General features: G+C 37.5%; 1 protein-coding gene across 3 annotated transcripts in view; it reads left to right on the forward strand.

Moving 5' to 3' along the window:
• The window catches only part of IQCM (IQ motif containing M), a 420,838-nt gene that overhangs the window by 149,441 nt on the left and 248,425 nt on the right, over nucleotides 1–22,972 (forward strand). For all 3 annotated transcript variants that reach the window (XR_009245823.1, XM_058666784.1, XM_058666785.1), the window contains exons 5-6: nucleotides 9,142–9,229; nucleotides 15,992–16,080. Coding sequence is in view for 2 of the 3 variants with exons in the window: in XM_058666784.1 (XP_058522767.1) it covers nucleotides 9,142–9,229; nucleotides 15,992–16,080 (177 nt within the window). In the remaining variant the exon portion in view is untranslated. The remainder of the gene's footprint in view (nucleotides 1–9,141; nucleotides 9,230–15,991; nucleotides 16,081–22,972) is intronic.

Genomic DNA, 22,972 nt, shown 5'->3' on the forward strand with positions numbered 1-22,972 from the left:
TTCTGGGTCTCCCACGTGGGTGCAGAGTCCCAAGGCTTTGGGCCGTCCTCGACTGCTTTTCCAGGCCACAGGCAGGGTGCTGGATGGGAAGCAGGGCCGCCGGGATTAGAACCGGTGCCCATATGGGATCCTGGCGTTCAGGCCGAGGACCTTAACTCTATGCTGTCGTGCCAGGCCCACAAGCCAGACATTTGAACTTTACAAAACATTTTATGAAACTAAGACTATGAAAGAGATGAGTCTTCGTTAAGTAACTCATTTGGGTCAGGTGCTTGTTCTAATCATTTTGTCTTGGGAAAAGCTTTTTTTCAGTAGTATTAACATGATTATCATTATTGTTCGTTTAATTTTTGGTTGATTTCTGGATGTAGTGTGCTAACAAAATATGCATGCAGTATTTAGGTGGCCAAATGTCAAAGTGATTGTGTGTGTGTGCTCTGTGTAAAGTGAGGCTTTATCAGTGAGAATATTTAGGAAGAGTGTAGGAAGTTATCAGGTGCGCTGTTTACAAGAAGTTACATAGAAGATGCGTGTCTTTATGTTTGTATGTCTTTGTGACTGCACTGTCAGTGTTTTAGTAATCTTAATGAATTTGTATTTGTGGAAGAGCATTGTGTTTTTGTTTAAATGGGGTGAGGCCTTTGGATCTGTTATGCTGGAGTGCATGGGAAAGTTACGAGGCTAGAAAAGATGCATGGCATTTCCAATTTCCTTCTAATTATTGAATCTTATCTACATCAATATAAGTTAATGTTTAACTTCATAAGAACTGCATGTGGTGAGAAAAGCAGTTGTACACATCCATGCATCTGCAAAACATAAATTAGATTTTGATAAAAAGTAAATTGACTCTTGATAAAGTTCTGAATGTTAATAGGACAGAAATTCCCATCTGAAATCTAACCATTTTCTATTCCTGCAGTATCTTTTTCAGCAATATAGGCTGACTATTTTTTGGCACCCACGTATAGAAAATAACTGTGAAACATTTCAAACCTCGAAGTGACACTAAAACTGTGAAGTATGAAATGGAAGTGCCAGAGCGTGTGAGACTCTTTGCACAGCACTGCTCAGTAATTCACTGTGCGAGTGAGAGCGAAATGACAACCCTATTGCCTGTTGCAGGAGGGACCATGATGAATGCTATAAAAGTTAAATAAGTAAAATAACCTCAATTTACAAGCACTCCTTAATGCATGAAAGTTACTGCTACTGATGTTTATCAGCCCTTACTTATTATACAGTCTTTGCATTCCATAAATACCAGCCGGGGGGTAGCTTTATAAATGCATGTTCTTGCTATGTCAAGATTACTAGGCGATCATGATAAAGGATTGCTGATTGTTGACATCTCCATGAATTCTGTGTTTACACTGTCTCCTACCCTCATGTCATTGTGATTCATTTTGGCCATTCCATTAGTTTTTAGTTATATGCTGCCCAGTTGAGGATTTCTCCCTTCCCAGTTTAATTCAGGTAGTGCGCTAATTGTGGTTAAATGAGTTGAGTTCTTGAAACTGATTTGAATACTTACATTATTGTCTTTATGAGTTTATTTGCTTCGGGACACTGTGTAAGCATGTGCCTGCTATTTGGGAACCATGCTAAGGTTTATGATGAAATCTCCCACATGCTCAGACTGAGCCACTGTGGAAGGAAGAGCAGATGTTTCTGGCGGACTCCCAGTGATGCGCTCAGCAGACGCAGGACTTCTGCAAGTCACAGCAGTGCTGATGAATTTCTTTTGGTTCAATTAAAAGTAAAAAAAAAAAAGGACAATAAAAATTAATGACAAAATAATGGTTTTCTGTTTCCGGAATGTTTATTCTAAGGGTAGTAGTATTTTTAATTTTTTTTCTCTTTATTTTCATGTTATTTGAGAGATATAGAGACATCTTTCAGCCACTGGCTTTCGTTTCGGATGTCTGCAACAGCCAGGGCTGGACCAGGTCAAAGCCAGGAACTTGAACCCAGTTCTTGTCTTCCATGTGGGTCTCAGCGGCCCAAGTACTTGAGCTATCACTTGTTCCCTACAAAAGGGTCCTTGGCGGGAAGCTGGATTAGAAGCAGAGGAGTCAAGGTTTCAATCAGGCTCTCCAGATGGAAAATTGGAGACCAGTTGGCAACTGAACTGCTGCGCTGAATGCCCGTTTGCATCAAGATGTGTTTCTTTCTTTCCTTTTTTTTAAGGAAATTTTTAAAAAGTTTGTAGCAAAATGAAATCAAAAGATAAATTTATTTTGCTACAAAAATTCCAAAATACGTACAGAAGGAGAGTGTTCCAAATATTCATGGAAAGTGTACATTATGTAAAAAAAAATATTTCAATTTTTGCGCCAAAATAAACCTGTCTTTCAGTTCAGTTTTTCCCCAAGCTTTTGAAGTAATTTCGTATACTCAATGATTTATATGCATTTCTTGTGTAACTTATTTGTATCACAATTTAATTTATCATGCTGAGAAGTGTCATCCGCGAACGTCAAGAAAGATTGAGTCTCAGACTGGGTCATTGCCTTACCCAAGACTAGCAGCAGAGCAGCACACTCAATCTCGCCTCAAGGTTACGGACACTGTGACTGCAGTAGGTCACAGTGAGTCAGTGTACTTCCTGAAAGAATGAATGATTTTAATAAGTTGTTTCAAAAACCATCATTGTGAGAGCAAACTTGCAACAAGGCGACACTAAAGGATTCAGTAAGTGCTCCGCGTGAGTGCAAACCGAACAGTACAGACGCGCTTAACTGAAGGCGCCTAAGTACGAACTACAGTCCTCTCCAGGCGAGCATGGGGAAAGTTACCCTAAGGACAAGAGCTAGCTGGAGGGGCTGTTTCAAAAGGAGTGAATGTGAGATAGGGATTGCCTGGAAAACAGATGGAGAACAGCAGTGTTTGGAGCGCAGTTAGGAGAGGCCAGATTGACTGCTGAATTGACCGAAGGCAGAGGCAGCCAGGTGATGGAAGCAAGTGTTCTGAATATATAAGCAAATCCAGTCTAGAAAAAGAAGTTAAGAGGACCTGTTGCTCTTTAACATGTAAGTAAATAACTCCAGGACAGGTGACCATGTAGATTCTTTGAGGTCTCCTTTAACTTCTAGGCTTGTTTTTCATTCATTGGTCTATAATTCAGGTGCCAGAATTCCTTCCTAAGAAAGCTCTGACTGTATGTACGTTGCAGTATTGTTTCAGTTTTATGTAAAGAAACGTTCAGTATAGGTGGCGGAAGCATCCACACCAGTGTTCTTCCACCAGGCAAACTGGAGGACAGTAGTCTTAAGAAAGGTTCAGCTTAGGGAAGGTCATTGAACTGTAGCCTTGTTCTTGTGTTCAGTGGAAAGGGTGGCCCAGTAAAATCTGATCTAAATATATTTTTTGTGTGTAAGTTGTTAGTTGCTTGGTAAAGATGCAGGCATCTCTTTAGGGGATAGCAAGTGTCACCATTTATAAAGCTAAGGAGTGTATTCTGTTCCTTGTCTGTATTTGATTCCTTATTCATCAGGTAATGAAAATAAAGTTCCATGGCAATGCTGTTGGTTTCATTCAAATATTTGTGGTTCATTTTATTCCTCAGAATGTAGGCCCCATAACCTTCAGGTTATTTCTCTTATTCTTGGTTCCTGGTCAACTATCCCATTGTAGACATTAAAGACATATTTGTTGAATGACTGATTGAATAAATGGTTGGATGCAGACAGACACCAGTTCCATCCTCAAGAAATAACCAGAGAGTTCATAGTCTAGTGAGGAATTGGCATTCTGTATCACACACATGTTCTGGAAATTCCAACAGTAGAAAACCACGTGACATCCACACAGCCCACACACTAGAATGTGAAATGTCAGTAAACTACAATCTGTCATTCTTGACTAATAAATCTGTCTGCAAATTTGAAATACTTTTGAGTTTTAAATTTTATTATAATTGCTTCATTTGGAATTGAATTCAGTTTAAATAAGTGGTTCCTAAAAAGAGAGGAAGGTGAGAAAACCATTTTATAATCACTCAATTTACAAATTAGGACGTCTAAGTTTTTGAATGAAAAAGAATCTGGGTTTGATAAATGTGAAGAATTTTCATGATGTCGGTAAGTCTGTGGAGAAGAGACCTCAGAACTCCTGTGCTACAACCATTTTGACCACAGGCTATCCCCTCTTCGATACTTGCCAGAGAGATCTTATTTATCATAAATTGTAGATACCTCCTTGGGTATCCAAAAATTGCTGAATGATGAATTCACTAAATTCTAGAATAGGAGTTTTCAATAGCACATTGATTTCATTTAACTTTTAAGATAAACTGGTTTTACTGCCTCAGTTTGAGTTGCTGCAGTGTGTGTGTGTGTGTGTGTGTGTGAAATGGTAGTTAAATAAAGTGGCTATATGTAGTTTCTATGACATTAGGTAAAAACATTTCCAGGGTCATTGGTAAACATAAAATAATGACATTCTTAAAAATCTGTGTAACAATAAAAATTATTAAGAAGTTCATTTATTCTTAATAACAGTCCTTTGTGGAATGTACTGTCATAATGCGATACTGAAGAATCAGGGGGAGTAATCTCTAAGCCACATCATGAAAGGATTTACAGTACATTAGAGTGGACCAAGGAAACAATGACTGGTGCAGTCGCTTTGTTGTCAAAAATTGAGGAGCTAGCATCTGTGTTGCATCTTGAAATATGAATGACTAACAAATTGGGGAATTTGTTTCATGTGTTTCTCATGACCCAAAAAGATTTGTAATTTTTATAGGCTCTAAAATGGACAATACAGAACAAATCCAAAAACACGTTTTGGGGCAAGCCCACGCTCTGCTTCTGGGAATCTAGTTCTGATAGCCTTCGGTTTTCCATTTTATTGGGCATCGTCTGAGCAAGGCACAGAGAAAAATCTGCCATGTGCTAGATGGGATATCATGAGAGACAATTTCTGAAACCTAGACCCCACCACCTTCACCAGAGATGATGCTAGCACTGAAAGGTTATACCAGGAAGATGGCAAACGAAACCCACCCAGGCCTGCTTGTGGAAGGAAATGGCAATGTCTCTCTCGGTCTGCTCTGAGACAAGAAGAAGAAGAAAAAATCTCGGACGTTTCTTTTAAGATAGTTAACCACAAATAAACTCACCAGGGAATGAGTCAGAATTCATATCACTCTCATCGCAGAAGTCCGTAAAATGAAAAATGAGCTCCAAGTACCAGGGGTTGAAAGTCTTCACAAATGCCTGGAGAAGCAAGCAGATTTTTTCTTGAGGAATAGGAATTAATAGATCCCAGGTTGCATTCAACACAAATAACTACCATTCCTATAAAATATGGATTACAGATAATTCCCAATTGTAAAGAATATTAATAAAAAAAATTTAAAATATCAAAATTTGTACAGAAATAAGTTACTATTTCTGAGCCCCACCCAAATTAGAATTCCATTCCACAAGATGGTAGATTTTTAGAGTCACCTGATGCAGAATAAAACTCCCTTGATATATTTAAAAATAAATCTAAATGTTGTCATGTCCTAGAGAGTATAAAAATATAAAGAACCAAAGGAATTTCCAAAAACAAATTTGATTTTACAGGAAGTTGTTGAAGATACAATTCATAAAATAGAAAGTATTTCTTAGATGCATTTTTTTATTGACACCTAATGTATGTTTTATGGGATATACTGTGGTGTTTTCAATAACTGTATACATTGTAGTATAATAATCAAATCAGGGTAACTGCATATTCATCATCTGAAGTATTTATTATGAGAATATTTAAAATCCCCTTCCTATCTATTTGAAATACACAATGTGTTATTGGAATTATAATGCTTTACAATAAATTTATAAAATGAAACGGAAAGAGAAAGAAAACATGATATATTAAAGGCCCTTGGGAATATATTGAGAAATTTATCATAAATTTACTCAGGATTTTTCTAATGCGACAGCATTATAGAAGAAGCAAAAGGGTAATTTTATTTTACTGATTTGCTTTTTTAAAGAGTTATTTGTTTGAAAATCAGGGTAACAGAGAAAGAGCTCTTCAGTCTGCTGGTTGCCTCCACCAATGGCTGAGACCAGAATTCCAGGTCTTCCAGTGGGGGAGGAGGGGCAAAATCAGCTTGAGCCTTCTTCCAGTGCTTTCCCAGGCGCACTGTCTGGAAGCTGGGGTCAGGCTGGAGCAGCTGAGACTTGGACTAATTCTCCAATATAGGCTTAAGCCACTGCACCACAACAATTGTCCTGAAGGGTAATTTTAAAAAAGATGACAATTTCTTCTTCCAGTTGAGGTACAGGGAAAGAAGAAAGTCATGTCTTACGGTTGCAGAATACACAGAATGCTCAAACACTAATGGAAACAGTTGATGTGGTATAGGAGCCACTTGGCACTGATGTTTGGATTTGGGCATGGTGACTATCAGAAGGAATAAAGATGGGAGTATATTAAATGCATTCATTAAAAAGTGGTTAGTGTATCCATGTTAATAAAACCCCCCCAAAAGGAAAAAACAAAGGAAAATGTTATTTTATGGATGAATGTGGGCTTATGGTACAGAACAAATGACAGATCTGTTGAAAGATAGTGATTCTGTGTCTACAGGATAATGACTGATTTATTGGAGAGTTTTTATTAGATGCTGAAACCTTCTTTTTTCTTTTTACAAAAAGTGGTTGGGAAGATAATTATATGGATTCCAGATATCAGCCAGAAATCATTATTTATCAATGAAGAATGTTTAGAGATATGTACCTTTGTAATGGAGAAATTTGGCACTGCTTAATCAAATGGTAAATTTACTGCATCTGATTGTGATGTAATGGGAAAGACACAATTAGACTTTGCCGTAGTAGTCTTGCTAAGAATGTCCAACTTTAGTGTAATCATAAACAAAGGGAAGATGTTTGAAGCAGCGGGTGATGGCTCAAGTAATTGGGTTCTTGCCAGCCACTTCTAAGACCTGTACCTCTGAATGCCCCACTACTGGCATTGACCTCACTCAGTGCTGGTTACTGTGGGCATCTGGAAGGCAAACCAGTGAGTGGGAGATCTCTGCCTGTCTGTCTGACTTTGTCAGTTCCAGATTGTCAAAAAGGATGAACCAGGGTGAGAGTATAAGTGCTATCCAGTGAGCAACAAATATACTTTGTAATTTTCCAGTAGCCACATTAAAGCAGGTAATGAGAAATTGCTGAAATTGATTTCAGTTATCTAGTTTATTTAATATGTGAAAATATTTAAATGTAGCTATTGTATAATTATTAGATAGCATGCATATTTGTAGTAAATCTTAGAAATCCACAGTGTATGTTTTACTTACAACATGTCTTGAATCAAAGTATCTATAACAAGCACTCAATTGTTTATACTGTTGGGTGTCATATCAGATGGAGAAGTTCTAAATTAAAATTTGGCCTAAGAGGCCCATGTGATCCTTGATTAGATTCTGAAATAAGAAAAAGGAAACATCTGAAAAAGGATGTTTGGGGGCACAGTTAGAAGATTATATCTGAGATATTGATACAGTTGAATACCATTGCATCAGTGCTTCTTGGGTAGCTATAATGAGTTTGTAGGACATGTGTTGTTTCCAATAACTGTATTATGAAGTAATGAAGAATGAAATGTAATACCGATTTTTACCTACTTTGAAGTGATCCAGCGAGAAAATCTGCCTTATATACATAAGGATTTTTGTAAATGAGTGTATATATCAATATTTTTGCTTAAACAATTATTAGTAGGTTTGATTCATCTAATAAGTATAGGACAACAATTCTTTTTTGAAATTCACTTATTTAATTGAAAGAGTTACAAATGGAGGAATAGGAGGAAGAATTGAAGAGGAGGGAGGAAAAGAGGAAAGATCTCCCATCTGCTGGTTCACTCCCCAGAAGGTAGCAATGGCCAGGGTTTGACAAAACCGAAGCCAGGAGCAAGAAGCACCATCCCTGCTTCCCAGGTGGGTGCAGGGGCTCAAACACCTAGGCCATCTCCCTCAGTTTTTTCCAGGCCCTTAGCAGGGAGCTGTGGCTTAACCTGTTGTGTCTTAAACCTGTTCCTGGCAGGCAGTTCTAATGTCTTCTGTTCTTCCTGCTTGATTTCATCACAAAGCCCCTAGATAGCAGTATTCTTCACTTCACCTGCACAAGTGTGCAGAAGATACTCTTTGCATTCGTTGGTATGTGCAATGTTCTCATAGACATTTTTATTCCCAGTCTTCCTGCCTCTTTTTACTAATTAATCACAAGAAGCTTTCCCAGAACTGAAGCTTTAGAGTTTGGTGAAAATGATAGATTTTACAAAAGGAATAGTTATAAACTCAGAGATGTTATACATCTCTGCTATTCTCGTTCTTCGTATAAAGTTTTATTTGAATTAACTAGAAGCAGCATTTGATTTTTTACGTTTTAATTACCTTTCCAGAGCTCTCCTTTATGCTGCTTTTTAAGAGAGATAACCTCTTTTATTTTTAATTCTGGAACATTATAAATATTCTATGTATTTTAGCATTCTGTTTCTCATTTATCAAAATGTTTTGTATTCTATGTAATATACTTTAAAAAAACCAAGTACAGTTCGTTATCATTATCTGCAGTTCTCTTACTTTTCCTGATGTGCAGAAGAACTAGATTGTAACTTTTTTTGTTTATTGACATTTTCATAGCTGGTCCTTTGTCTTGTCTTTACTTTTGTCTTATTCTCCTTTAAATGATGAGATTTCTGGAACACTCAGTGTTCCTGTTTGCAATAAGTAATGACTTGCTAAATTTTTGTAAAATAGGAGGCTAACCTGTAAAACTGAAGCTTTAGGAGGACTGATGATAATAGTGCTGATGTATGCATAGAAGACTCTACGTTAATTGGTGTGTGCTGTGCTCTTGTAGTTGTTTCTCTGTAAGCCATATACTATCTGAGATATGTAGTTCATTTTCTCAGCATTTTTAAATCTTAAATTCTGGTAACTACAGAATATCCTGGGGTGAAAAAAATGCTCAATTGCATTTTAGGTATCTGTTAGGACTTGTGTCTCCATTAGTGTTTGTCTTATTATAAAAAAAAATCTGTGATTTGCAAATTTCTTGGGAAAAGGTGCTTACAACTTAAAAACTAATAGTAGGATAAAATTGATGCTTTCTTATTTTAAAATTCCAGAAGAAGTTAAACTGGGTGAAATCATGACAGATATTGACTCAGTGATTAAAAAAATGGAGCAAGAAAAGCAACATCTTGGCAAGTCCAGGTAATCTGTAACTAGCTAACCTATGGGACTGTTTATTTTCTTCTGCTTTGCTATTAGTGAACAATTGTTACGGTTTCTGAAGTCTGTCTGTTAAAACTCGATGCATGAAACTAATTTCGCCTTCTGCTTGAGTCCCTCTAAGAATATCAGTTATCAAAATTTTAGTTCAGTTCAATTAACTTTTGAACTGGAGGATGTTGGAGTAGTTAAGCAAACCATCTGGGTTTTACAGTGCATAAGCTCAAACCCAATTTGTGTCTTTCTCGAGAAAAATGCCATATTTTATGATAATATTACATAAGTTTAGAATTTTAATAACTCTTCTGCAGTAATTATGGAGCAGAGCAAGTTATAATTTTCATTTTAGAATCTAATAATTAAAGGTTAGTCTCTTTCTAACAGAAGGTAAGGCTGGTTCTACAGAACGCAGTTGAATACAAGAATTTTGAGTATTGCTTGTGCTTTCCGTAAGTGTCTGAAGGCGGATGGGTCAGTTACTTTTCTGAATTAGCACATGAAATAACATCACCATATTCAAGACAATTTTTAATTTATGCACACCCTTGTTGGTCCTAAAGCTAGACACAGAACTTGTAACAGGCTTTCAGTGCATATTGTAGGAGAAAATATATTCTTGCAGACTGTAAACACTGCTCTGTTAATTTTTAATGTATGTATTTTTAATCTTAGTGGACACACACTGACACCTATGAAATAGAGACAGTATGGCATTTCACTACATATGTACAATGATGAGGCTCGTGTTATCATGCCCATCACCCCAAACATCATTTCTTTGGGGCATTTAGAATCCTGTTTTAGCTATTTTGAGGTATTAAAAAAATTTCAGTGGCTTATTGAATTGTTAATTCTCATAACTTGATTAGCTATTTTGGATAACTGCATCTCTGTTGTTGAGGAAAGGCTGCCATGGGGATAAAGCATGTTGTGGCTCTTCCAGCATTTGTGCTGCAAACTGTACTTGACACTGCAAGAGCAGATGCCCGATCATCACTTCTGCGGCTCAAGTCTAGCCTGGCGTTTGAATTTCATGAGACATAGCTATAGCTTTAATATTTGAGGTTTGGTTTTTAGCCATGGTAACAATATATTCATTATGGTATAAAATAAATTACTGTGTCAAAAGTTTAGCAATTCTAGAAATTTACTTTCTGGTTTTACCCAATTTAAACCTGATGCCCAGGTTTGCTAATCAGTGTGGTGGTTTGTTAAAAGAGTAGTTAAATGGCCAATTTCACTAAGTTTTTCACATCTAGAAAAGTTACCTCAATTGAAAGCAATTGTCAGTGTATTTAAGTGAAGTCAGTAATCCAGGAAGGAATAATGACTTGGGGACAAGTGACATATTTATTAATAATAAATTTTATCAGGATTATTATCTTTCTATGTAATACCTTCCTCAGGAGGGTTGAGTATTTCTCAAAAAATTGTTTCTTTTGTAACTGGTGAGGGGTGAAGGTGTCTTGACACTGAAGCTTCCCTTTTTAATGAAAGCATGTCCTGCTTAATGAGCACGATGATGCTCTGGGAGGTTGAGTGCAAGTGTGTGTTGTTGCAGACAGCGGGCACAAAGCCTGAGCCTCCATCCACCCCCCGGTGTCTTTGCTTATAGCTGCTCTACGTGGGAGCTTGTTTCCTATCTTAGCAGTTAGCTTCATTTCATTAATGTTGATGTGATGGGAATGCAAAGATAAAGACAAAAGTGTGTGGGGACATGGTGAGTCAGAGTGTTTGAAAATCTGTGCTTCAATAGACTTTAAAAATTCCAGCAGACATTTTTTATAATGGTCAAGGAAAATAATTTCAAGTACGCTAGTCAGTGTCCATGATTAACATATGTATGTTTCTACTCCAATGATTATTATCATTATTAATGTTATTTATTTTAACCCACATGAATAATACTTTGCTTTGCTTAAAAACATGGCAAAAAATTTGAAGTTTCCTGTGACAACCACTCTAAACCAAACCTTTAGTTGTTAGTAAAAGGTCAATTTAAATTTTTATCACCTCCAGAATGTCTCTTATGCATTTCCATACATGTACATGAAATGACAAAATATTTGTCTCTGTGTCTGTTTAACATTTATAAATGTTTTATTGTTATACATTTATTTTTTGTTCTTTCCCATATATTTAATGGTTTGTTACCTTAAAATATTTTATAGCATTTCATGAATATCATTAATTATGTGTTCCTCGTTATTATGTATTTAGCTTTTTAATAACTTTTATGATTACAAGCATAAGTGTACATGCTTTTGAAAGCACACACATAGTTTGTGATCCTTATATACTTAAGGAAAAGGCACTTTCACTTTTAATGACCACACTGACTATAATAAACCCTGGTATTGGGAACCATATGAGCATCTGGTGTGGCCTTTTACTCGCCAGGCCTAATCTTGTTCTTAGAAACACTGGAAACCAAATTTTCAGGTTACTTTGAGAGTAAATCATGGCCGTGTAACTGCACAAGGTCAGAGGAGTTTGTGGGTTTCACAAAAATCTCCAAGTGATTCTTTGGCATTAACACTACTGGTGTAACTTGCAAAATATTGTATTTATATTAAAATCAGAATATCCAAGGTGGGGAGAAGAGACAGAAAGAGAGAGAGAGAGAGAGAGAGAGAGAGAGAGAGGTACTTTCTGTTTGGTGGCTTATTCCCCAGTGATCACAACATTCATAACTAGGAAATATGAAAGCCAAAAGCTTCATCTCTGGTAGGAATTTTTAATTTTTTTAGAGATTTATTTTATTTTTATTGGAAAGTCAGATATACAGAGAGGAGAAGAGACAGAGAAGAAGATCTTCCTCCCATTGATTCACTCCCCAAGCAGCCACAATGACTGGAAGCTGCGCCAATCCGAAGCCAGGAGCCCAGATCCTGTTCCGGGTCTCCCACGCGGGTGCAGGGTCCTAAAGCTTTGGGCCCGTCCTCAACTGCTTTCCCAGCCCACAAGCAGGGAGCTGGATGGGAAGTGGAGTTGGCAGGATTAGAACCGGCGCCCATATGGGATCCTGGCACAAGCAAGGCAAGAACTTTAGCTGCTAGGCCACTTCACTGGGCTCTGGTACAAACGTTTACAATTCTACTCTTTGGTTCTTTTTCTCTTCTATGTGCACCTTGCATATGCCAGAAAAGATTCTGCAATGGTTTAATCGCAAAATTAAGAAGGATCTCGATACTTTGGTGACTGTTAGGAAGTGAACTGATCATGAGTAATTCTGTAATTTGCTGTATATTTGCTGTATCAAACTCCAACAGACAGATTTTTATTGAAATTTAGTTCTCCACATAATGCCAAGAAAGAAAAAACAAAAAGTTGGGGATGAAGATAGAAGCAGAAGAAAGGAAAATGAAATCAGTCAGGGAATTGTTCACAATGCAGTAATAGGGTCTAGGACCAATTGCCATGAATTACCCACCTACTGTGAGACTGGGGGAAGATTTCTTTTCAAATCAAACAGTCAGACTGTGTACAAACTATGTAAAATTGACCTGAAGATGCCTTGAAAGTACTAATTTTTTTGGGCCCAGCAGCATGGCCTAGTGGCTAAAGTCCTCAGGACCCTGTTACCCGCGTGGGAGACCCGGAAGAGGTTCCTGGTTCCCGGCTTCGGATCGGTACAGCACTGGCCCATTGCGGTCACTTGGGGAGTGAATCACTGGACGGAAGATCTTCCTCTCTGTCTCTCCTCCTCTCTGTACATCTGACTGTATTAAAAAATAAAATAAATATTAAAAAAAGAAATTACTAATTTTTTCAAAAAATATTTATTATAAAGGCAGAGTTATTTAGTGAGAGGGAGAGGGGATGAAGGGAGAGAAGGAGGAGGAAGGGAGAGAGAGAGAGGGGGGGAGAAGATGAGGAGGGAAGCAGAGAGAGAGACCATCTTCCATTTTTGGTTTACTCTCAAAGTGGCATCAGCAGCTGGTGCTGAAGTGAGAAGCGTGCGACTGCACGTCAGATCTCTGAGCAGGGCTCAAGCACTTGGCCATCTGCTGTTGGTTTCCCAGGTGCAGTAGCAGGGAACTGGAGTGGAAATGGAGCAGCTGGACTCAAACAAGCGCCCGTTAGCCTGCAGTTATCCCAGGCTAACATGCTGAGCCACAATGCCAGCCCTGGAAACTACTCATTTAAGGTGACATAATATTCTTAGGTAGATCATATAGTTAGGATCTAATTAAAAAAATCACACTTGGCAAAATATGAAGATGTGACAGAATATGAAATATATATGATTTCTTCCACTTTGCAAATTTCTCTATTTTTGAACCACGGACATAACATACAAGTAATTACTTCTACATTTTGAAATTTGCGTTTACTAAAGCGAACTGCTTTTTTGTACTTATGAATCTCATGTTCAAAGGTTGGCATACATTAACGCATTCTTTTAATGAAAGCAATGGTGGATGTGGCTTTACCAGATCCATACATTTATAGAATGTTTGAGCAAGTCATTCTGTTTCTAGACATTTATACTAGAAAAAGAAAATGGGCATGCAAATATGAACATTCAAAGATTTTTTATCCATAATTATGGTGAGCATTTAGAGGAAGTGAAGTTTTATACACTGTTGATAGTAATGGAAGTTATTACCACCATAATGCAGAACAGTATGGACATTGCTCACAAAAGTGGAAGTACAACTATGACCTAACAGTCCCCCGGTTGATATACATGGGAGGAAATGAAATCCTAAAGCATTGTATCAGGGAGATCTGTGACATTCTACGTTTGTTGCAGCACTGTTGATATTAACAGGTGTGGAGTCAACTGAAGTGCCGTCAGTGGGTGAATGGCTGAAGAAAATGTGATATATGTAATGTGTGTGTGTCCTGGAGTATTAGCTATTTATTATGCATTTGATAATAACTAGAGGGGTCTACAGGTTTCCAAGTGTGAGGGGATGGAAGTACTAACTACCTTGATTGGTCATTATCCATTACATGCATGTATTGAATTATATTACTGTATAAATATAATGTCTTAATTAAAAGTAGAACAAATTAATTTTTTCATACTTATAACTAAAGTGAAAGTGAAATGGGAATGGAATAGCCAGCAAAGATGATTTTATAAAAAGATGATTTTATAAAATATACATATCATCTGTTAAATCAAGAAAGTGGGTTGCTAGATACTTAGCCAAAATAACAATATACATCCTTCTATATTTACGTAGAAAAATATCAATAATATTTAAAGTTTGAGGGGGAGGGGTATTAAGTAGTTATATATGTATAAGTAAAGAAAATGAACGAGCTCTATTCTGCATGATAATGGTGATGGACAGTCAGTATACAGTAGCGCCGTGGGCTCAGAGAAAGGTGGCACCCCCACTCCCTGCAGTAGGACTGTTTTTGGCATGGAGATCTAAGGAAAATTAAGAAGCCTTAAAAGTAAGTTCAGAATTAAGCTTCTTCCACCTTGTGTTGTTTCTCCCTTCAAAGTGCAAGAGGCTTTCTGCAAAGTTCCCTTACAGGTCTCAAGTTCCAACCTGCTTAAGCAGAACTTGTGATGCTTTTCCTGAAGTAGGTTATCATCAAAGGAAGGAAGGAAGCTGGTCAGCACACCTGAACATACTTTTGTTGCACATCATTGTCTTTTATTGTTCTCCTGCAGAGAGTCATTCACAACCTATTGTCTGTTCTATGATCTCAAAGACCATCACCCGCAAATCATGGAGTGCTCCCCAAAGCCACCTGATTCCCTGAAGTCATTGCACTGGCCTCATTAAGGTTGTTCTAGAACCATGTACTAGTATATCCCTCATGTCTCAGTTTCTTCATTTATAAAACGAGTATCATAATGTTAAATACAGAATCTAGATGCGTGTTGGGAGAATTAAATCATGTAAGACGTACATGACTTAGACTAGTAATTTGAACTAAAGGAAACATTTGAGGGTATGCAGTTATTACTGAAAATATCAGGGTGATGCGATAGGAAGTTCTTTTTATCATTTCCCATTCTGTTTATTGATATTTTCTAAGTTATTTTCATGGTGCCAGACTCTTCATTGAGTTGACATGGTTGAAACTATTATTCCCTATTAAATAAAGAGGTAATAAATAGATACCATGCTTGTTCAATTTCCTGATTTTTCAAAAAGATTTGTTCATTTAGCTGTTTATTTATTTGAAAGGCAGAGTAACTGAGTCAGAGGGAGAGACACACACTGACATCTTGTATCCGCCGTTTCACTCTAGAAATGGCCACACTGACCAGGGCTGGATGAGCTAAAGCCAGCACTCTAGAACTCCATCAGGGTCTTGCATGAGGGTGGAGGAACCCAGATAACAGGGTCACCTTCTACTATTTTCCCTGGCACTTCAACAGGGAACTGTATAGGAAGTGGAACAGCTGGACTTGAACCAACTCTCAAATGAGATGCTGGGGTTTCAGGCAGCAGCTTAACTTTCGGGGCCACAATAATTGGCCCCCATCTTCCTTGTTTCTTTTTGGCCAGATGTGACTCACTCAGAAAGTATATCTCCATATTTGTTATGCATAGTCAGACTTGCCAAATCTAGTATTATTTTGCTGACTTCCAGTGATAGATTTTACTCCTCGGGGTTCTGAGATCAGAACAGCAGTGACTGCGTTGGCCTATGGCACTAGTTTTCTTTGTATGACTGTAACTTAATCTTATAAGATGAATCTTGAAGTTTGTGTTACAAAACAATGATGAAATTGCTCAGAGATCCAATGATATGTTTTGGAAACAGATTTTTGGAATCAGTGTATGACGTTCCTGGCTATTTTGCCCTGCCCCGACCACCTGGGACTCCTTCAGCGGGACTTGTCAAAGCACCTGGTGAGTCTCCCCACATGAATGTTAGTGGTAACGTGGTGAATTCCATCACTTTGTATTTAAAATGCAAAATCCAAGGACAAAGGTTGAATGTATATTCCCTTTATATCTCTTTATTAATGCTGTGCCAAAATATAAAGGGATTTTGGAAATGGCTACTCACTGATTTTCACCCTTTATGTGAATTTGAGAGATGGGATGTAAAAAATTTGAATATTGAAAGTTACAGGGAATTGTGAAGATAGATTCTTGTACTAAAACTTTTCTTTAGCTGAGTTGTAGGTGTTTTAAAAACACATGAAAATCCTCAGAAGATCTATGTGATTCTTTATAAATTCCCTTAAGGTTTATGGAGAAATTCTGTGTAACTTGGTGTACTGCTTTAAGACCTAGGGGGATATTGATTAAAAAAAAAACAATTTTGTAGTTTTCCCTCTTTTTAACTTGTTACTCATGTTCTCGAGCTTCGGGCTATCATTAAGAGAAGCTTATCTTGCAGAGTAGAACTTTGATTTTGAAAAAGAATTATTTTTCGGGGGGGTGGAATAAAATCCTCCTTTGATTCTCAAAATTCTCTTGTGTAAAATGTTACTTTTAAAAAAATTTCTCTAAAGTGTTAACAGATTTTGTTTATTTAGATTACTATAGGAGGAATTTAAACATCAAATGGAGGTTTACCTCCAGATTTAATTTTGGTGAAATACAGTTTCATGAATGCAATCAGCATTTGCCAGAATGCTTAATATAAGTGAATATAATGTCAGAATCTGGAAGATATGTTTTAGATATGCTTTACAATTTCCACTGTCATATTGACCTGTAGCATAAATTCTTTTAAGCCTTGGCCAGATAATTTGAGACGCCAGGGTAATGGTTCTGGGGGGTCTTAATTAAATCTGGAGTTGAATATAGACATACAGAAATAAATGCTGGCACAGACTCCCTCAGAATAGTTCTGACAGAAAATCTTGAAATCTAATAAGCGAAAACTGAGATCTGCTGCTTGTAACTACCATAAATGAAAATCTGTGACATTTAGAGTTTATTCAGCTGACCTAAGGATTGAGGAAAACCTCCATCTTCAGAGATGCTGATATGACAGGTGGGCATTCCAAGGGGACTGTTTTATCCTTCGGTGGAGCGCTTGTCCCTGGATGTGAATTTGTTCTTTCTGTTCATTGATAATGTGTAGACTGCAGAGATACAATAACCATCAAAAGAAGTACAAAACGTATCTTCTGCTTCAGAGCCAGTTTTGTTGGGGAGATGATTAGTTTTATGTTATCAGTAGCCTCTCAAGATTCATATGGCTTTGTAAAGAGTTGTAATGTTGAATTTGATAGAAGTATAAAATGTTGTAACAAAAATGATCTTGCTCCCAAATGCTCTATGGTAGTTATACTTTTTACTTTTAAAATTAAATATATATTAAATGAGAGCAATGTCATCACCATCTTGCTGGATATGAAATGCTTGTATTATTTTCAGAATATGTACTGAAGTTTGCAATAATTATTTTCATACATCGGGCTAAAAATATGTGAAGTCCAGCAGCTTATCTTGTGTAAGGTACTTGTACATGTAGAAATGTTTGTTTTCTGTTAAAATAACTTCAGTGCGACCCTCACTTCTGTTAGACGAAAAACATTTTTCATGCGTCTACATTATTTATTCCATTTTGAGAATATGATTTTTTTAAAAACTAGACAGTCAAAACCTTTTCTCCACATCATTATTATAATTTCATTTAATACACTGTTGTGTCGGTGAATATCTGAAGCAGTGCTGAAATGTACTTAATAACAGAAAGTAACAAATAAGAGAGACATGCCATTTTCTGTGGGTTATAACTGGATTTTATTTTACAGTAAATAATTATTCTCATTAAAGGAGTAAGAAGGGAAATGAGGGCCTATACGTTATGACAAGTCATGACTTTCATCTAATTTTTAAAGAGAATAATGATTTTAAAACTGCTTGAAGCCTTACCTTTTTAAAGATTCTAACGAGGTAGTTCACAGTGAAATACTGAAATGACTCTGATGAGGTCAGAGCAGAGTTCTGGCTCTGCCAGTTTCTGGCTGGGAACTCCATCCAGGTTCCTGAACTGTTCTCTTCATTCAGAATTTGATTGGCTAAGAGGTAACTAGGAATACTGAGCTCAAACAAATGCTTGTCAAATGTGTAATGCATCAACAGCTGCTTAATAAAATTGAACCATGATTAGTACTTATAATTTTGCAGACATAAATAAATTATTAAACACAACACATTAAAAAAAACCACTCTGGTGTTTGAGGATTCGACTTTGATGCTGTCTTTGTTGTAACACTGGTTGACTCGAACCTCGTGGCAGGAAGTCAGGAGTGTTTTCACCGAGCGTGGTGGTTGACACGAATCTGATACATTCTAGGTTTATGGGTGTAAATACTGCTACTCATTTTGTGAAAGCTGTGGGATCTATGCTTTCAGTCAGCGGAGAAAGTTGTCTGATTGTTAGAATATCTTGACTAATAGAGCCCCATACAGACTGTTTTCATTTTTGGATTAAAAATAAACAAAAATATTTTACAGCTGTGTGTGTGTGTGTGCGTATTTTGAGGGTTTAGTGAATGACTGTGTATGGAAAAACCCAAAACTGCTGCTTAAACACTGAAGGTTGACTTTTAAACCATGGCCGAGCTAGGAGGAGGACATAAAAGCAGAATGTCTGCTTTCCTATGGGGTCAGCGTCCTGGTGAGTCCTACACCTAGAACGTCCCTAATTTAAAAACAACGAAAAACTGCGCTTGGTCTCTTGATCGTCTTTTCTAAATCTTTCTTTCTTATTGCATTTGGCTTTGCATATGTATCAGCTCTCTGCCTGCCTGCCTGCCTGCCCTCTCTCAATCCTCGCTCACACACCCACACCCACACCCACATACGCGTTGATTGTGTATCTATGGGCGGGCCTCAGGTATCCAGAATTGTATTAATAAAAATCATTGTGTCAGGAGATGTTATCATCTCACGTGCGTGCATTGCCCTTGTTTCTTACATTCTTTGTGTTATGTTCTTGTAATGAACACCAGGCCACACTGCCACCGTGGGACTGTACCGCTGATACCTGTGTCCTCTGCTTATGCTGCTCCTGTTTCTTCACCCTTCCTGCCACCGTGGATGTGAAGTTCTAGGACATTCTCGACACTAATTCTTTGATGTCCTGTGACTTGACTGCTTATTTGATATAAAGTGTCTTCTGATTAATTTTTTTGAGTTAAAGATGGTAAAATTTTAAAATAACGCAAATACCTCCGGGATAGTGAGAGGATAGATTTGTAGTTATTTTTAGTTTGTTATTATCAGGATCTAATATTTCATTTTTATCCTTTGACTTTAGTCTCATAAACCATGCTGTATTTATTGTTACTGTTTTAAAGAGTTACTTTGTTTGAAAGAGAGCTACAGGGAGAGAGGAAGAGGGAGCCGAGGCCCTCTACTGACTGTCCCAGTAGTCCTGTCCGCTGGGGTGGACCAGCAGTTTCTTTCGGATCTCTCACTTGGACACCGAGGCCCGAGCACCTAAGCCATCTTCTGCTTTGTCTCAGGGGTATTAGCAAGGGGCTGGATTGGAAGTTGAGCAGCTGCTTACAGGGGTTTTACCTGCCCACACCACAATGCCAGCCCCCTTTCATCATTATTTTCTTACATCCATCTGCCTCTAAATGAAATAAAGATTGAGAAAAACTTAGAAGATATCTGAACAACGTGCAAACAGTCATGATGAATTATTTTTGGAAATTGTTTTTAAAAATAACTTATGGGTCTGAAATTGTGGTGTAATGGATTATGCCTCCACCCTCTCTCTGTGCCAGCATCCCATATAGGTGCTGGTTCAAGTCCTGGCTCTTCCGTTTGCCATTCAGCTCCTTTCTAACCTGCCTGGGAAAATGATGGAAGGTGACCAGTGTCACTCTATTCCCCTCTCCACAGTAAAACCCAGTTCATAGGTTTCTGTACCTTTCAAAGTTTTATTTTTATGATTTGATTTTTTGATATGATTTTAAGTGGTTTTACAAAACTTACTTCTGAAACATTACAAATATAATTAATCCTTTGCCTAGCTTTACAACCTGTTACCTTTCTAAATCAGCTCACGATAGTGCTGTGTCTGTTGGTCTCATGTTGTGTATGAATAGCGACTGTTTTTGTTCTTTCCCTCATATTCTATACTTTTTATTCTTATTTCTAATGTTTTGAGTTATTTTTAAATTTTAGATTAATATGTGATGTATGTACATTCTTAGGGGGTGGGTGCAACATCTCAATATTTGTGCATGGCTAAAACCATTAACCTAGACAACCAGCCTTTCCGTTTCTTTATTTTTTCCTCGTGTTTGAATTCTAGAAGCCCCTCTATTTCATTCTGTGTTTTATTTGGAGTATTATATATCATCATGAGCTGTGGTCATGTCACTGTGTTGTAAAACATAGGAATCTGTTAATATTGACCTTACCATGCTCTGTACTCCTTGTCCAACTTGGCCCCTCCCCTCTCCCCTTCCTCCCTGGCCTCTTTATCTGCCCACTACCTATTGCATCAGGTTATTCTTTTTTAGTAAATATAGAACAAAAGAGGTGAGAGAATTTCTGTCTAATTACTTCAGGAGAAACTCTATCTATTAATATCAGCTATAATGTTTACCACAAACTTTATTAGGGCTAGGGTTAGGATTAGCAGCTAACTCTAACTTGCTGAATTTTAATCATGATTCAGCATTTAATTTTACCAAACAATTTTTGATCACAAAATGATTGTTTTTATTCTTAATGTAGTAAAACTCCATTCATTGATTTTAATCTAATTTTCAATTCTAGAATAAATCCTACTTTAATTCAACTTACTAGTTGCTTTTTCTTTTTTTTTTTTTTTGTAAAAAGATCTATCTGAAAGTGTTAAGAGCTCTTTCAAAGATTTTTGAAAAAGAGACAGAGCTTCCATTTGCTGATTCCCTGTCCACATGGTGGCAAGGATCATTCTGAGGCGGGCTGCAGGCAGGAGCCCAGAGCTTCCACCAGGTCTCCCACAGGGCTGGCAGAGGCCGGAACACTTGCTGTTTGCCCCAGGTTGTCAGCAGGAAGCTGCATAGGAAGTGGGACACCCAGGCTGGGAAGTGGAGCCCATATAGGCTGCTGGTATTTCAGGAGATGGATTTATGAACTATCCCAAATGCCTTTTCCTCTTGAGCTGTGATTTTCATTACATTAAAGAGAGAAAATTGTCTGTGATTTTTCTTATTTGTGATGTTCTTGTTAGAATTTCATATTGAGATTGTGGGATTTCAACAGTAAACTGCTGAAGTGTAGACCCTCTAGAAGTTGTGTAAGATTTCATAATCTTTCCTTAAAATTTGGGGAAAAAATTATTGGTGAGCCTGGCTAGAGATTTTTTTTTAATTTTAAGACTTTACTTATTTCTTTTGGAAAGGCAGATATGCAGAGGGAAGGAGAGATACAGAGAAAAATCTTCTGTCTGCTGATTCACACTCCAAGTGGCTACCACCGCCGGAGCTGAGCCGGGTCTCCCATCTGGAGTGCTAAGGCTTTGGGCTGTCCTCAACTGCTTTCCCAGGCCACAACAGGGAGCTGGATGGGAAGTGGAGTAGCCAGGACATGACTGGCACCCATATGGAATCCTGGTACATGGAATGCGAGGACTTAGCCACTGAGCCATTGTGTCAGGCCCAGCTAGAGATTTCTTTATATGAATTTTACAATCATAGATTAAATATCCTCATCGATATTACAACTGATGACTCTTTGTATCTTCTTGTTAATAAGTTGCATTTATAGGGATATGCCCAAATTGTCAAAAATGTGGCCACACTTGTGCTTACTAACATCTCTATTGATGTCATTTTTTTTCCTTGTTAGTGTTAATTATTCCCATTCTGCCTCATTCCCTCCTGCTTCCTTCCATTTGGTTGGTTTGGCTCAAAGTCTATCAACTGTTTTTCATTTTTTAAAAAGTCAACTTAGAGATTTTGAATTTTTCAGTTTATTATTTTCTGTTTTATGAATTCCTATTGTTCCTAATAATATATATCGTTTCCCTCTGAGCACTTTCTTTGCAATTTGTTATTTGATTTTGCTTAAGCACTTATCCACAATAATGAATCTTTTCTTACTATGGGTGTGTGAGGGGACATCAAAAATTCATGACAAGTGGAATTTAAAGACAATGTGGTGGCATAATGGGTAATCTTCCACCTGCAGTGGTGGCACCCTATGTGGGCACGAGTTCTAGTCCCAGCTGTTTTACTTCTGTTATCCAGCTTTGGATAGGCTCCGCTCTGATTATTGTAACCATTTGGGGTGTGAACCAGCAGATGAAGATCTTTGTCTCTGTTTCTCACTCTCTTTCTGTAAAAAACTTGCCTTTCGAATGGAAATAAATCTTTGGAAAAGAGTGAAACAAAATGAAATCAACATATGAAAGCGATATTGCTATACTCATGTTTATTGCAACTTGATTTATAGTGACTAAAATATGGAATCAGCGCAGGTGTCCACCAGGGAATAACTGGATAAAGAAAATGTGATATATATACTATAGAATACTACTCAGCCTTAAAAAGAATAAATTACTTTTGTTTATTTTTACAACAAAATGGATACAACTGGAAAGCATTATACTTAGTAAAATAAGCCAATTCCGAATATGTTGTTTTCCCTGATCTGTAATAATTAAAATGAGAGCAAAAAAGGCAATGTAGGCCCGGTGTGATAGCCTAGTGGCTCAAGTCCTCACCTTGCACGTGGCCTGGATCCCGTAGGGGCACTGGTTCTAATCCTGGCAGCCCAGCTTCCCATCCAGCTCCCTGCCTGTGGCCTGGGAAAGCAGTTAAGGATGGCC

Source organism: Ochotona princeps, chromosome 7 (genome assembly GCF_030435755.1).
Source record: "Ochotona princeps isolate mOchPri1 chromosome 7, mOchPri1.hap1, whole genome shotgun sequence".
NCBI classification, from domain to species: Eukaryota; Metazoa; Chordata; class Mammalia; order Lagomorpha; family Ochotonidae; genus Ochotona; species Ochotona princeps.